The following is a 17,011-nucleotide window of genomic DNA, read 5'->3' as shown; positions in this document are numbered from 1 at the left end:
GCTGGATAGACCCCCAGTTTTTACCCTTTGTGGTTTTTCTGGGTGAACATCTTGTGTGCATTTGTCTTCCTTGTTTGTGTTGTTATGCTTACTGACTCATTCATCTTTTAAACACAAATCTGTACTGTAGCTATATGCTTAAAATTGATATATGCCTTATATAACTGTTTAGCTAATCACACACCACTGTAGTTGTGGATAACACTGGGATGCCTATTGTGATGGGTCCTCTGAGTGTATAGGATGTCACTTGATCCTTGGTGTGTTTGATTTGTGTTGTTTACTGAAGTGATTTTTGGTTTTTAGAAGTCAATGTGGAGTTTCATATTTTTGTTACTGGACCGTCTGGGTTGTGTTTGGTTGACTAGTTCGTGAGTGATCACATAAACCAAAAATTGGGGTCCGATCACTGAAAGTGAAATTAATCAAGTTAATTGAGTGAATAGATCACCTAAATTAAACTTTCAATTGGTATCAGAGCGCTACTCTAAAAGCAAATAGAGAGATCCTAGGGTGTTGTTTATTTTCTAGGTGTGTCTAGATGGAAAGAGATCGCGTTGCAGGATCTTGCAACTCTCCTCCATTCTTTGATGGCAGCAACTACGCTGCTTGGAGAGAAAAATTTGAAATTTTTCTTGATGCCTATGACGAGTTGGCATATGAGTATCTCAATGTTGAGTGGATTCCTCCCACACGAACTGTTGATGAGATTGAAACTCCTAAGCCTAGGTCCGAATGGTCTTTTGCCGAAGTCACGGCCTCTAGCTCCAACAAGAAGGCTAGAAATGCTATTGTCACTGCACTGTCTTCCTCACAATTTGCACACATACAACATTGTGTCACGGCTAGGCAAGCTTGGAACAAACTTAGGGTTGTTCATGAAGGGGACAAACAAGTTAGGTCACTTAAGCTTCAAATGGTACATGCCAAATTTGAAGAAATTAGGATGAAAGAGTCCGAGTCATTTTCCGAGTTCTATGAAAGGTTGGAAGCCCTCACAAATGAAGCTATGTCCCTAGGTAAACCTTATGAGGAGTCTACCATTGTCCAAAAGGTTCTTAGATCTCTACCTAAGAGATTTCAATCTAAGAAGCATGCAATACAAGAAGTCCAAAATTTGGATGAACTCAAAATTGGTAAATTGGTAGGAAAGCTTAAAACCTTTGAGATGGAACTTGAAATGGATGAAAGGGACAGCAAGAAGTCAAAGGATATTGCTTTGCAAAGTGTCAAAGAGATGAGTGAAAACTTGAGTGAAAAATCATCCATGTCCGATGATGAGGTTGCCCTTTTTGTCAAAAGATTTAGACGAATTCTTAGAAATAAAGGGAGAGAAGCTAGAACTAGTGGTAACAACTTTAAGGAGTTCAAATTCAAACCTCAAGGAGAGAATTCATTTGAGAGAAAACAAGAGAGAAAGTCTAACTTTAAAGAAGGAAGAACAACCAAGAGAGATGTGAAATGTTACACTTGTGGTGGAATAGGTCACATAGCAATTGAATGTGCAAATAATAGAAAGAATAATTCTTCAAGTAAGAATAAAGCCATGAAAATCACTTGGAGTGATAGTGAGAGTGATGACTCAAATGATTGTGAGTCTTCTTCGGATGTTGAGGGTGATGAGGTTGCTTTTGTTGCATCAATCAAGGAGATTGAACAAGTTGATGGTGGGTCTGACTCAGAATCTGTTCCTGATGATGAGTCTTACACTGCACTTTGTGATAAGTATGACTTACTTTTCACCGAAACTCTTAGCATAAAGGAAGAAAATCAGAAACTAAAGAATGCTAAATTGAAATTGTGTGAGAAGATTGAGTCATTAGAGAGTGAATTAGAAAGTGTGGCTATCTTGAAACAAAATTTTGAGAGTCAAGTCAAAGTGCTCAAGGAGAGCAACATCTATTTTAAATCTTTGAATGAGAAGCTTGAAAAAGAAGTGCATGAAGCTAATGAGAGCATTGTTGAGCTCACCATTGGGGCTGAAAAGGTTGATAGGATGCTTAGGATTGGAAAGCATCATGGTGACAAAACCGGTTTGGGTTTTAGTGAAAATAGTCCTAGTGTATCCAACACAAAGACCATTTTTGTCAAGTCAGAATCTGATCATAGTGTCAAAAAGGGTCTAGGTTTCATTGACATTGGTCAAAATGCATCTCATTCTAAGTCAAGTCAAGCTACATCAAGTGTCACACAAATTGATTGTTCTACTTCACTTAGAAAAACAAAGTTTGTCCCGGTTTGTCATCATTGTCATGTCAAGGGTCACATTAGACCAAATTGCAACAAACTTAGAGGAAAGAAATCAAGTGAACCAAAGAGAAATGTTTCTCTACAAGAGCAAGTGAACAATCTACTCAAAGAGGTAACCAAAATTGCCTTACTTGTCACCCCACTTCCCAAAAATAAGCCAAGTCCACATCAAAGATGGGTTGTGAAGAGCTCCACTAAATGTCTAGTAACCTTGAATGCTTTTTCAGCCACTAAGAGGAACATTTGGTACCTAGATAGTGGATGTTCCAAACATATGACGGGAGATAAGGAGGTCTTTACCTCTCTTGCTCCTTATGATGGTGGTAGTGTGACTTTTGGAGGAGGAGAGAAGTCCTATGTGAGTGGAAAGGGGGTTGTACACATACCCGGTATACCCGAATTGAAAAATGTAAGATTTGTTGATGGGCTAAATTCTAATTTGCTTAGTATTAGCCAACTTTGTGATGAATGGGGTGGTGAAGTGTGTATGTCCAAGAGTGGATGTAGAATTGTTGACTCCCAAGGAAGGGAGATCTTGAATGCCCCTAGGTCTAAGGATGATTGCTATGTGTTTGATGGCAATGTTGGAAAAATTGAGAATACTTGCAATAGAGCTATTGATGACACTAGCTCTCTTTGGCATCAAAGACTTGGTCACATTAATGTTCATGACCTTTACAAGTTGTCTAAGCATGAGGTTGTTAGAGGTCTTCCAAAGATAGGAAAGCCCGAAACTTTTGTTTGTGGTCCATGTCAAATGGGGAAACAAACCAAAGAACCACACAAAAGAGTCAAAGACATAGGCACCTCTAGGACACTTGAACTAATTCACTTGGATTTAGTTGGTCCGGTCCAAACCTTGTCAATAGGTGGAAAGAAATACATTCTAGTCATGGTAGATGATTTTTCTAGGTACACTTGGGTGTCATTTCTTAAGGACAAGTCGGAGACATTTCATCATTTTGTCAAGATTGTGAAACTGCTGAAAAGTGAAGGTATGTCGAGTCTGTCAACCCTGTCCAGAATTAGATCAGACCATGGTACTGAGTTTGAAAACTCTCAATTCGATGAGTTTTGTTGTCAAATGGGTATTAAACATGAATTCTCAGCTCCAATAACACCCCAACAAAATGGAATCGTTGAGAGAAAGAATAGGGTTTTGATTGAGATGGCTAGAGTGATGTTGAATAGCAAAAATCTTGCTAAACATTTCTGGGCTGAGGCGGTAAACACAGCATGTTACATCATAAATAGAGTCTACCTTAGGCCGGGAACCAAAAAGACTCCCTATGAACTGTGGAAGGGTAGGAAACCTAAGGTTACACACTTTAGAGTGTTTGGGAGTGCATGTTACATCCTTAGGGATAGAGAACATTTGGGGAAATTTGATTCTAAGAGTGATGAGGGTCTATTTTTAGGCTATTCATCCAACAGTAGAGCTTTTAGAGTCTTCAATTTGCGAACAAATTCTATGTTGGAATCCATAAATGTGAAAATAGATGATCATGATGCATCTATTGAAATGGCTGCAGATAAGGATGGATTGTTCCCACAATCTGATCCTAAAGAGGATAATTTGGTTAAAGAAGAGTCCAAATCAGGTAGTGATGAACCTGCTGATGACTCAAAAATTGTTGAGTTTGATAAGTCAGAGAGCGAACAAAATGACAAAATCTTGAGTGACAGATCTGAAAAACCAAGATGGGTGAGGTGTAACCATGGTGAAGATGTAATTCTAGGTTCTTTAGACCAGCCAGTTAGGACTAGAAAACAAATGGCCAATGAACTTGCTCATGTATGCTATGTTTCCGTTGTTGAACCTAAAAATGTCAAATAAGCACTCAATCATGAGGAATGGGTGAGTGCAATGCATGAGGAATTGAACCAATTTGAGAGAAACCAAGTGTGGACTCTTGTAGAGAGACCAGCCAACACAAATGTCATTGGAACCAAATGGATATTCAAAAATAAATCTGATGAATTTGGGAATGTCGTTAGAAACAAGGCTAGGCTTGTTGCTCAAGGGTACTCTCAATTAGAGGGTATTGATTTTGATGAGACTTTTGCACCCGTTGCTAGACTTGAGTCCGTTAGGTTGCTTTGTGCCATTGCATGTCATCTTAGGTTCAAATTGTATCAAATGGATGTTAAAACAGCGTTTTTAAATGGTTACTTGAATGAGGAAGTTTTTGTAGAACAACCAAAAGGTTTTGAGGATCCTCACATGAGAGATGGTGTCTATAAATTGAGGAAAGCCTTGTATGGGCTGAAGCAAGCTCCAAGAGCTTGGTATGAGAGACTCTCTCATCACTTGTTGTCCAATGGGTATCAAAGAGGGTCGGTTGATAAGACCCTATTTGTAAAAAGGTTGAAAAATGATGTCTTGATTGCTCAAGTTTATGTGGATGATATTGTCTTTGGTTCAACTTCAGATTTTCATGTTAAGAGATTCATTGATGTAATGTCTAGTGAATTTGAAATGAGTCTAGTTGGTGAAATGAATTTCTTTTTAGGGCTTCAAGTCAAGCAAGTAGATAGTGGGATATTTATCTCCCAATCTAAGTATGCTAGAAACTTGGTCAAAAAGTTTGGGCTTGAGTCTTCCAAAGTGGCTACTACTCCAATGAGTAAAAGCTCCAAACTTCATAGGGATCCAAGTGGTAAGCAAGTGGACCAAACCTTGTATAGAAGCATGATAGGAAGTCTCCTCTACCTCACAGCTAGTAGACCGGACATATCGTTTGCGGTAGGAGTATGTGCTAGGTTCCAAAGTGATCCCAAAGAATCCCATTTGTTTGCAACAAAAAGAATCATCAAATATGTAAGTGGGACTCTTGACTATGGGTTGTGGTATACCCATGATACCAACACTAAATTGGTTGGATTTAGTGACTCCGATTGGGCTGGGTGTAGTGATGATTTGAAGAGCACCTCGGGTGGTGCTTTCTATGTTGGGAATAACTTAGTGTCTTGGCATAGCAAGAAGCAGAATTCTGTCTCTTTGTCGACTGCTGAAGCTGAATACATAGCAGCAGGGAATTGTTGTACACAACTCATTTGGATGAGACAAATGTTAGCCGATTATGGAATTGATGAGAAAACTTTTCTCATCTATTGTGATAACATGAGTGCTATAGATATCTCCAAGAACCCGGTGCAACATACTAGAACCAAGCATATTGACATAAGACATCATTTCATTCGAGATCTTGTGGAGAGTGGAACTCTTACCTTGACTTTTGTTCCTTCCGAACAACAACTTGCAGACATCTTTACAAAAGCTCTAGAGAATCCAAAGCACATTAGTCTTCGGAAGTCAATTGGCATTTGTACACATGCATAATTCCTTGTAGTTAAATGTGCTTCATTGTTCAAGTTTCTTTTATTTGGTTAAGTATTTTTTTTTTTAAAGAAAATAACCACTTTGAAAGGTCTTAACATTATTTGTCACACTCTCTTTAATATTCAAAAAGGTTCTTGCATAACATGAGTCATGTCAATAAGCATAATCCCTCCTTCTTGTCAAATGTTAGCCTTGAGAATTTTTTTTAAACACTTTGTCATGATCAATCAAACTTGTTAAATGCTTTTCAAAGACAATTTGTTTGAGGATGCAATTTAGCCTTTCAATATAATTTCTCCTTTATGACCTATTTTCAGCTAAGTTTTCCTCATTTGAACAAATGTGCACCATACAAAAAAAAAAAAAAAAAGGAAGTGTGACCAAAGAAGTCACGGCCCTAGGGAGACATAAGGTGTTTTTATGGTGTTCTAGGGTAAAGAGTCGCAAAATTGGACCAAATCATTGCACTTAACTTGGGATGTGCCTAAACAAAACAAATGAAAATAATTTTCACCTCCTTTGTTCCCGCAGTGGTGTATCTTCTGTGGCTGCCTTGGATACATTTGCTGAGCCTATGGCTGACTACACGAAAACAGTCATGAAGGTTAGTGAAACTTTTGCTCGCAAAAAGCGAGGGGATCAGGCTCCTTCTCTTGAACAAGCAAACGCTGCACTTCTTGCCAAGGTCAAAGGTCAATCGGCTATTATTGCAGATCTCATGGCCCAACTAGCAGCTCACACAGCTCATTTTGCTGCCTTTGCCATCGTTCCTTATTCTGATGGGCTCCATACTGAGGATGGTGATCCACATGCTGACATTCCTGATCATTCCGATGCCGCTCCAGAGATGGACCCCACCGATCCTCCAGTGCCAGCGAGCTCAGTAGTTTTTCAGCCTGTCGATGACTTTGAACTTGCCATGCAAGCCCGTTACAGAGATGCTGCTGCTGCTGCCGGTTCTCAGTTTTAGGGGGAGTTAGAATTTAGGGGGAGTTAGAATTATATGGCATTTTTCTCTTTCGGCATGTATTTTTCTTGAATATCTCTTCAACTTTCTGTGCTTTTGAACTGAACTTTCCTTTTATGTATGTTCTTTTGTCTTTCCATGACAAAAAGGGGGAGAATGTCTTGGTTGTTTAATCTCCATTGCTTGCTGCGTTTAAACTGCATACTATCATACTTTGTGTTGTGCAAGTTCTTCTTCTTGCAGGTACATTATAACAAGTGTTGGGCTGAGTGTTGAGAGTCTTGTGAGATGAATGGGTTGATGTTTTGTCAAGGAAAGCCAAAGGGGGAGATTGTTAGTTTCTAGGATTTGTTATATTGGCTAGGTTCCTTGTCAAAACAATTGTATTAATTTGTATTTAATCACTCACAAGCTCTAGGCTAGATTAAGGACAAGTTCTGCTGCATTGAAGAAGTCAAGAATGAACAAAGACACAAGGTATACTGCACTTCATTCATTTCGTGAAATTAACAGTTTTTTGTCTATTTGACTAGTCTCTCACTGATCATAAAGAACAATGTTTTTCACGTACAGTGGTTGATATTTGAGTCACAGTCGCTACAGTGGGTCCATTTCGGGTCTTTGCTTTTTAAGCCCATTTCTTTGAAAGCCCATGTTCTGTTTAGTACTAGACATGCATGTGCATTGCACATGGCTTGGTTCTCCTACTGTAGCAATCAGATCTGATTGCATCTAATCCCATTCACGCACACACCTTCACACATCAGCACTATTCATCATCTTCCTCATTTCTGATTTTTAAAGTAAAAATTCCTCTTTACAGCTCCTTATTCCTATCCTTAGTAATACTAGGATACCCCTCTAGGACAAAGAGAATATGCCCCTCATCCGTCTCTTGTGGACAGCCATTGATTGGCTTCCACGTGGCTTGGGCGAACATGAATGTTGCGTGGGTGTGTACGGGTATATTGGGTATGCTGTTCAGATCTTTTGGTGTGTTGATGAGCAATTTTTGAGCGTGATTTTTCTGGGTTCACGGCTGGGTATTTTCAAGGCTAAGTGCTCATCTTTAATATTTTCAGAAAATGGTCTTTTAATTCTTGAAAAATAACAAAGAGATTTTCTGAACTTGTTTTTGTTAAATCTAAAATTCTATATGGGTTTGAGTGCTTAAATGTCTTCATACATTCTTCAAACACATTCATTTTAGATTTAAGTTGAAGGATTCAATATCGATCTTTTCATGCCGATAGCTTGAGAAGGTTGATCTTTGTTTGTGAATCCTACATTTGCATATCATGTTCATGCATTGATGAAACCACTGAGCTTGGTGCGAATTGGTGCCATGGGTTGATGAGCTTGGAGTGGAGCTGCCTTCTTCATGAATGACCGATTGCCTTGCTAATGGAAGTTGCACAAAGGGGTAAGAAAGCTGCCACTTAGTCTAGGACTTAGTGATTGAGCTTGTGTGATGAGTGCCCTCTTTTGTATTGAACTTCTGATTTAGTGGATTGCCTGGTCAGCTGGATAGACCCCCAGTTTTTACCCTTTGTGGTTTTTCTGGGTGAACATCTTGTGTGCATTTGTCTTCCTTGTTTGTGTTGTTATGCTTACTGACTCACTCATCTTTTAAACACAAATCTGTACTGTAGCTATATGCTTAAAATTGATATATGCCTTATATAACTGTTTAGCTAATCACACACCACTGTAGTTGTGGATAACACTGGGATGCCTATTGTGATGGGTCCTCTGAGTGTATAGGATGTCACTTCATCCTTGGTGTGTTTGATTTGTGTTGTTTACTGAAGTGATTTTTGGTTTTTAGAAGTCAATGTGGAGTTTCATATTTTTGTTACTGGACCGTCTGGGTTGTGTTTGGTTGACTAGTTCGTGAGTGATCACATAAACCAAAAATTGGGGTCCGATCACTGAAAGTGAATTAATCAAGTTAATTGAGTGAATAGATCACCTAAATTAAACTTTCACTTATCCTTATCGATCACCTCCACAATTAATCCATAACCTAATAGGATAGATATTCCTTATTAATTAGGACTTTACTTCACCTTAAGAAACCGGATAATCAAATAAAACTTCCCTTCTTGTATCCTTAATCAATTAGGACTCCCAAATAGATGTAAGCTCAAATAAAGTTCTTACATTCTCCCACTTGAGCGCCACATCTATTCAAAAAACCCTTCTTTACAATCAAGGATCAATTTCCTTATGTGCACAACTTTGGAAAGCTATTTGATAACAATATCTATCTCAAACTTAGTGTCAAATATCATCAACTCACATGACTATAGACATGATTTCCAATGTAAATGTTATCATCCACCTAAATCAAAATAAGCAACGATATTCACATAAAGTATCAACAAGTTATGGTCAAAAGTTATATGACAAGTGAGCTTAATTGTGAAATATCACACTTGACATATAAATGGTGCTCTTTATGATCACTATGTGATCTAACCTTAATGCTTAATGAAAAGCCCTTATACCGACAAAGACATCTTTATTTATGTTGCATAATAAATTGAAAATTTAAAATTGAAATTTAATCAATTTATAAACTTGAAAGCAAACACAACACTCCTTAACTTTAAAACATATATAGGAATCACCAACTTAAAAATTAGCAAATTAAAAGCTAAATAGCTCCCACTAAAGTAGGGCATCTTTAAAACTGGATAGTATCCTCATGTTGGTGACATGCTTCTGGAAAACTGAATTAGGGACAGCTTTATTCAATGGGTCGGCTATTTTGTCTAGGGACCCTTTCACAGATAATAAAATTCACTTCACGCATCACTTTAAGAACTTGAAGAATAGTGTTTGATGACTAAACAAACAATATGCAATAACATAAGCATTAACATCAATGCATCACTTATTCGAACAAAAATACATTTATAACATCAATGCATCTGAGAAAACTCTTTCATGGATATTGTATTCCAAAATTTTTTATAGGTACAAGAAAAACAACGTACCAAACAACCAAATAAGAATCTTATATCAATGGAAGCATAATTCATATCAGAAGAGTTCATGACTGAATATAAATATAAACACACCAAAACAATATGCGAGAAAAATATTAATTGTTCTTTTCAGCTTTAAAAATTTTGTATGCAATATTAATCTCACATTTGGGCAAAGAATAAAATGCAATTATAAAACCTTATCACAAAGCCAACATATAAAATACAAAATTCATGAAAATTTCTACACCTGTGGACAAGAAGAAATATTCAAAAATTTGTGTATATATACATTGCAATGTGCATGCCATTTTTGAATTGAACCAAGTACAGTTATCCTCCCTTTATTTGTTATAATCCAAAAATGCAATCTTGATCAAAATAAATCCTTGAACTAAGAAAATTTATAAATGAATGGACCACTTTGGCAATATATTCTTCTTTAGAGTTTTCTTAGAGCGAGATCAAGACCTGAAGAAGCTTTAATTAACATGTAATTGCTAGAAATATAATGCTAGAGTTATATGACATAGCAAATAATGGAAACTTTAGCAAATTTATAATCAATCTATATGATGAATACTTTAGCAACACATATTTATAGATAGCTATGACTTCAAAGTATATAGGAAGGCTAACAATATGCAACCAAAAATCTATAGCAAAGAAAGGCCTATTGCAGGTTCAACTTCATATTCAAGCCACTATATTCATAAGTTTCAGATACATCAATTATGTATTCTATGATCAAATAGCTATGCATATAATCGACCATAAGTGCTTTAATTACACATGTCATGGTCATGCAGTTAAGTCTAACACATTCATATATATATATATATATATATCAAAGCAATCAAACATGGATGAGATAGTAGTGTTTCATCATCATATTTGCTTTATATCTTTAATTAATTATATATATATGCCTGTATATATATATATACATCCGATAGCATTCAGATCATGAAATTGCCGATCATGCAAAATTCTTGATGCTTGATCCATAATCCACAAACGGCAAGTCAAAAGATTAACTAACCATATGTTATCTCAAATCAAAAGTGGATCCATACATATAATTCATATGTATGTCAAGGCAATTAGATACATATATACATCAATTTCGGCAATCACTAATTAAAAGCAATTTAAAATATATACACTTCAAAGCCTCCTTGATTAATTGTAGAGAGCATGTACTTAATATTTAATATGTATATATGTAATATTAATTCGTATACTGATCCTTAATTCTATATATATATATATATAGATATCAGTGCCTTTTCTTTTGATCATGATATTGCTATGCGGAAATTAGAGCTGAACAAATATAGATATACAAACATGTCACTACTACAAAAACCTTAATAAATATCAGTGATTCACTGATATCTATTGGGTTAAAAACCGATAAGTCCAGCCGTGATATCTAAAGTCCCCCCCAAAGATATCACTTTAGAATTGATATCTTTAATGTGATTATACATCTGATTTTTCATGTTGCCTAATATCTAAAAAAATATTGGATATCGTTTTTAGGTTCTTTCAATGTATTAAAACTCCTGAAACTAATATAAATTAATGGTTGAACATCGTTGTTGACTCAGTTTAGATGTGTTAATGCCAACAAAATCTGCAAGTTTATAATTAATGATATCGTATTTGGATGAAAAATTGATATAAAAAAGTAACTAAACATCGGTGGGTATATTAGAACTATGTAGAAAGGATTTTAGATATCATGTCTTTATGGTAATTGGATGTGAAAATTACGCATGATATCAAATTCCATCCACAAACTCATGTATAATTGTTTTTGAGATATCAGATTTAAATGACATTTGGATGTGAAAATGAGAGCATGACATCAATTTCCATCCAAACTGATGTGTAAACTATTTTTCCTGTCAGTTTTTTAATGGGATTTGGATGTTACAAATGGTTTGTACATCTGAAAATTCATGCACAAAAACCGGCATGAAAAATGCATGATTTGTACATCTTAAAATTCATGCACAAAATCCATCCATTCATAAAAATTCCATCCATTCATTTAACTAATCAATATTTGTTCAAGTACATATATGTTCCAAAAGCTAGCCATTCATTCAACTAATCAAGCTAACATCTAGAGGTAACAAAATACCATCAATCAATGGCAGCAATTGAATTAGCCAGATTTAATTTTCCTAACATCTAGCTGCTCTAGCTTGTTCAAAAAACTGCCCACATATCCACAAAATACCATAAGGCCAGATAGTATATATTTTCAATCACCTAATTATCCACATGTGCTAGTTCCAAAAGCCAGCTGCCTAGACATAAAAAAATACCATCATGGCAGCAATTTACTTAGATTTTCCCTAACATCCACCATTGTTCAAAAATCTACCCACATAAACACAAAATACCACAACGCAATATATCTTCAATTAATAACCACATGTGCTAACTTGAGCCTTTCTTTTACCTAAAAGATGGCATGGCAGCATATCTTCAATGAGGTAACTATCCACAAAATGGCAAAACACGGACTGTACCACAAACATATATACCAACGAGGTTACATATACTTAGAGGTTACAAGGTCTCCCCATTCGACCCGCAACTCCTCAAGTTGTGCTTCACTATAACTGCATCGCTTATTCTTCACCCACTAAAAACATACAACATTTATAATAAATGATGAACTCATCCCTGCATAACTCGATCAATTAATTTCATCACTCAAATAAAAAAGGCAGATCTCAAACAAATCCCTGCAATGCAAGAGTAAAATACCAAACTTTCTATTGGTAGTAACAACCTAGCTAATTAACTAGATAAACTATATATCCACAACAATTGAAGAATAAATTACCAAGACATAATCTGTCCAAAGGCAGTAAAAAACCAAAGGCAATAAAAAACCAAGGTAGCTAGATAAACATCCACTTGTCAGCCACTTAAAAAGTCAAGAACAAAAGATGATAATCTAAAGCTCAACTCAACAACATTAACATGCAAGGTTCAGATCTTGATTTCTGTCATTGACTAGATTTTTGAAAACGTTAATTATTGAAATCTTACCTTGGTCTCATATGCAAGGTTTGGATCCGAAATTATCTCCTTCATGAACTTTATTACATAGTACCCGCACTCCACACCTACTGGCTGTTTTGGACACTATACACAATCTAAATCCAATGATAAATAAGACAGTTATTATGCATTAATTAATTGTATTTCATCGAATCTTGACACTAAGAAACATGTTAACCCAAGTAATATAAATGGAACACTTACAGCAAGATGCTTTCATTGAGGTTTAGGTCGACCTTTCATACCCGTAACAACATGGAATTGTCTAATAGCACTAATAAAACAAGGCAAAACAGTTATATCCAAAAAATAAAATTAACAGCGCATATATACAACATAATAAAAAACATGAAAGCAAAGAGCAACTTACGTGTTGACAACTTCCATCAACTCTTGGTCACAGGTACATTTCAGGAGGGGGTCCATGATATAGACTATGTCTTTATCTTCCTTAATTATTGTCAAAATCCAATGGGACCTTTCAAAGTGAATGAGCGAGTAATTAACATTCATCAAATGGGAAGTATAAAATAGACTCACGCACACCCACACTAATCAATTAAATAGCCTTACCCAGTATTGTACGGCACCAAAAATATCCTATCGCATTTTCCTTGCTTGAAACGCTTTGCCATATAGGTTGATCTTCGATCCAATGGTCCAACTCCAGCAGATATGCGTCCCGGATCCACAAACCCAACCATTTCATGCAGGTGTGTTTTCACAAGTTTATGATATAGGTGCCTAATCAATTAATAGAGTTAAAAAGATAGCACAACATTTGACTTGACAAAATACAATTCAACATCACCTTAATCATCTTATTTACCTAACGTAAACCACTAGGCAATTGGCTGGTAATTCTTGCATCTCCAAAAGGTTAGTAATATCCTCCCACAAAATGTACAGTCTGCGGATTTCTACAAATACCTCATCTTCTATGTCCCTCATGATAGCTCTCCCACTAGACACCATTGCTTCCTTTGCAAACCGATACAGCATCTTGCAGTCCATTGGCACTCTCTTTCCGGCTTCATCATCTTTCTTGAATAACTCCTTCACCATCGCAGAAGTGTTTTTTTTTTTTTTTTTTTTTTTTTTTTCTGTTCTTTACTGTACAATTTAACAAACAGATTAGTTAAAAAATAAAAGAACTTAAATGACAATTTCACAAACAGATTAGGTACGACCTTCACCACTCAGTTGACATTTTATTAAAATTTCAAACATAAATACCATTCAAATTATTCAAGGAACGTACAAATGGAAATTATGCCTTCTCAGAATTCTGAATAACTAGTTTCTTCGGCCAAGCCACAAGGCTTCCTAAAGCTTGCCCAACCTTTAGTAGCTCATCCCTTACCGGAACTGGAAGCAAGGCATCCTCTTTTATAACAATGTTAACAGAAACCCGGACGTTGCCCTCACCCAAAGGTACACCGTGCATTGCCCTCTCAAACACAGTCCCATACGCAATCATGTTGGTAATGCAACCTACAGCCAACTTGCACGATTCGCCCTGCCAAATAATTTACACATATACAAGTAATCACACACAGCTAGGCTAAGTTGAGTGGTTCACAATATGAGAGAGGTAGATAAGCCCAATTTTTAAACATTGTTTTGATAGGAAAGGAATGTTTACATATCAAAATATAAATTTAATGCACCTACTAAGTATGTGAGGTAATGAAATTCAATGAGCAAAACCTCCAAACAATTTTTTTTTTCTACAGCCAAAAAATACAACTAAAGAGAGACTCAAGGACATTACTTTTTCAGCATTCTCATCCACCTCCATAACTTCTTCTACCTGTTCAACCACAACTTCCGCAACTTGCTTTTCCGGATGTGGCAGCTTGCTTTGTCAGATGCCAACTCTTGCTTTGGAGTAATTGGTGCATTCTCATTGTTCTGTTTCTCTAATAGAATAATCCTTTCCAACAGCTCTTGACGTTCTTTTCGCAGCATTATCACCACCTCATCCCGTGAAATGGCTTCCCTCGGTTTTTTAAGGAGATTGAAGTAAGTTGAAGGGTTGACATTCCCCCCCACAACTCTAACCCTACCTGCATGCTCAGGAGTCTCTAGAGCCATGGTTAAAACATCGTTTGCACCATCCACTTTCAAGTCTCCGTGCTTCTTCTTTTCCAACAGCTCATCCTGCCAATGACACATGATATCACGTTCCTATCCAATTTAGCTCAAACTGACGCAAATACCCTTCATCGTTGTACTTACTATGACTTTGGCCACCGAAGTAACTTCCTCATCCAAGTTGCCATTTGAATCTTCACGTGCTTTCTTCCACAGCACAGAACGGTCAAGGTCATCCTCTGCTACATTTTTTTTCCGCTGTCCTCTGCTACATTTTTTTTCCGCTGTCCATACAATTAAATAATAGGTTAATTAATTAGTCTAATAGAAAATTCAACACATCATCTGCTCGCGTGCTTGTTTACTAATTCTATGCATATGAACTTCAAATAGGTAAAATGCTTACCAATTCCTCCTCCAATCCAATATATCCCCTTCGTGACAGCCTATGATGGTGCTTAGTCTTGCTGGTTCGCTCTTTTTGAGTCTCATGCAGTGCCTACACTCAAGACAGCACCGCAATTATCGAATATTATAATTCATCTTTGTTTAAATGCACAAGATAATAGTCAAGAAATTCAGTAGGGTATTTAGAAAGTCCATTACTTACCAAAAATTCATCATTCAATCGGCCCGCAACAAACTGCGTCCAATGGGCCGCCTCAATGTAGTCATATTCCACAGGCCGAGTTTCAAGAGCTTTTGGATCATCTATGAATGGCAGAATGAACTTGGTTGTTAGAGCAGTCTTAAATGACCTCCATTTAATTCCGGCCGAAGACAGAATCTTTTTCTTGCTGCAAGGTTCAAGATCGAATGCACCCTACATCCAAGGCATGAGCAACAATGTTTATTAGATAAATACCTCTTAAAAGATTGAATCAAATAAATACCTCCTAAAATATTGACTAATTAATGATCACAATTTATAAATACCTGAACATCTTCCCATATTTTGTTTTTGAGATCTTCTGGCACTTTGGGCCAGTTCTTATAAATAATTAGCACTGTAGTCCTTGCCAAAACACCTACATATGAAGCCAGCGTCTGGCGTGTTTCTCCCACAGGTATGCTATGAGTATTAAACTCAACCTTCATCTTTCTTCCTAACGCTTTCTTCAAAACAATTCCATGCATCTTTGTAACACCTCGAGTGGATCTAGAATCAGCAACAGAAGTAAGAGTCGTCTTTGAACTCGAACAAGCTTTGGTTGAGGCTTCATTTTCCTTCGCTGGTGAGACAACATTGGCCTTTGGATTTGAGGTGGCAGCAGTCTTGGCCTTTGGATCTGAGGTGGCAGCAGTCTTAGCCTTTGGATTTTAGGTGGCAGCAGTCTTGGCCTTTGTCTTTGCTGGTGATGGAGTCTTGGCCTTCCTCAGAAGTATTGCTACTATCTTCGCCTTCAAAGCAGCATTGGTATTAGTCTTGGTCATTGCACCTTTCTTTCGTCTCGGGGTAGCCATCACATGATAGCCTGTTGAGAGCAGAAGCTAGCACAAATGTTAAATTTAATGATAATATGAAATTTAATAGACATAACAATTATATGATAATCTGCAAGTGCACGTTAGAATAGACAGCATCACAATTAGAATCATATCCTCATGTGCAAGATAATTAATGATAATCTGCGAATGCAAGTTAGAATACCTTGCAGCACAATTAGAATCACAAGTGCATTAAATTACAAGCTTAAGAATTTGTGTTACAAGCTTAAAAACAAATACAAGAAATTATTAAAATTACAAACAAGCATTATTCAATTTTTGTTCTTCGAGTGGTCAATCCAAATGCCCTCACAATTATCTCTCTTGTAAGTGTTACTATCCTCACCCATGAGGTCATCAAATTTTTCTACCAATGGCAGCCCATTAGCAAAGGATTGAAGGTCACAAACTGTGTCCCCTACCTCATCCTCAATAACACCATTATTGTACTCACTACAAGAAAAACCTTAATATATATCAGTGATAAACCGATATCTATTTAGGTTTCCAACCAATATATTGAGTGCTAATATCTATTCTCCCATATTACATATCGGTTATACACTGATGTCTATACTATATTAGATATCGTATTTGTTTGATAATCTGATATGATATACCACCATCGTTATCAGATATTAATCATTTCTGATATCTTAAAAACTGCATTCCGATATGTAAGATACTTATGATATCATTAGTAATTTTGAAACTGATATAAAAAATGTATTCAATATCGTCTTGGTACTTAAATCAGATATAAAATGAGTATAGTATATCGGTTTT

The 17,011-nt window shown here is 36.4% G+C and overlaps 2 protein-coding genes across 2 annotated transcripts; both read right to left on the bottom strand.

The window, feature by feature from the left end:
• Positions 1–12,856: 12,856 nt before the first annotated feature.
• Positions 12,857–14,441, bottom strand: LOC147282737 (uncharacterized). Its single transcript, XM_086248270.1, has 6 exons — positions 14,415–14,441; positions 13,917–14,159; positions 13,470–13,621; positions 13,214–13,384; positions 13,011–13,118; positions 12,857–12,914 (listed from the first exon to the last, which is right to left on the bottom strand). The coding sequence occupies exons 1-6, from the start codon at positions 14,439–14,441 to the stop codon at positions 12,857–12,859; spliced, it is 759 nt and encodes a 252-aa protein (XP_086104396.1).
• Positions 14,442–14,449: 8 nt separating this feature from the next.
• On the bottom strand, positions 14,450–15,874 carry LOC147282736 (uncharacterized). The gene is made up of 5 exons (XM_086248268.1): positions 15,674–15,874; positions 15,348–15,560; positions 15,144–15,236; positions 14,882–14,944; positions 14,450–14,803 (listed from the first exon to the last, which is right to left on the bottom strand). The coding sequence occupies exons 1-5, from the start codon at positions 15,872–15,874 to the stop codon at positions 14,450–14,452; spliced, it is 924 nt and encodes a 307-aa protein (XP_086104394.1).
• Positions 15,875–17,011: the final 1,137 nt, after the last annotated feature.

The sequence above is a fragment of the Dryas octopetala genome, chromosome 6, assembly GCF_963921425.1.
Source record: "Dryas octopetala chromosome 6, drDryOcto1.1, whole genome shotgun sequence".
NCBI lineage: Eukaryota > Viridiplantae > Streptophyta > Magnoliopsida > Rosales > Rosaceae > Dryas > Dryas octopetala.
Note: the sequence above shows the minus strand (reverse complement) of the source record. Positions and strands in the feature narration are given on the sequence as shown.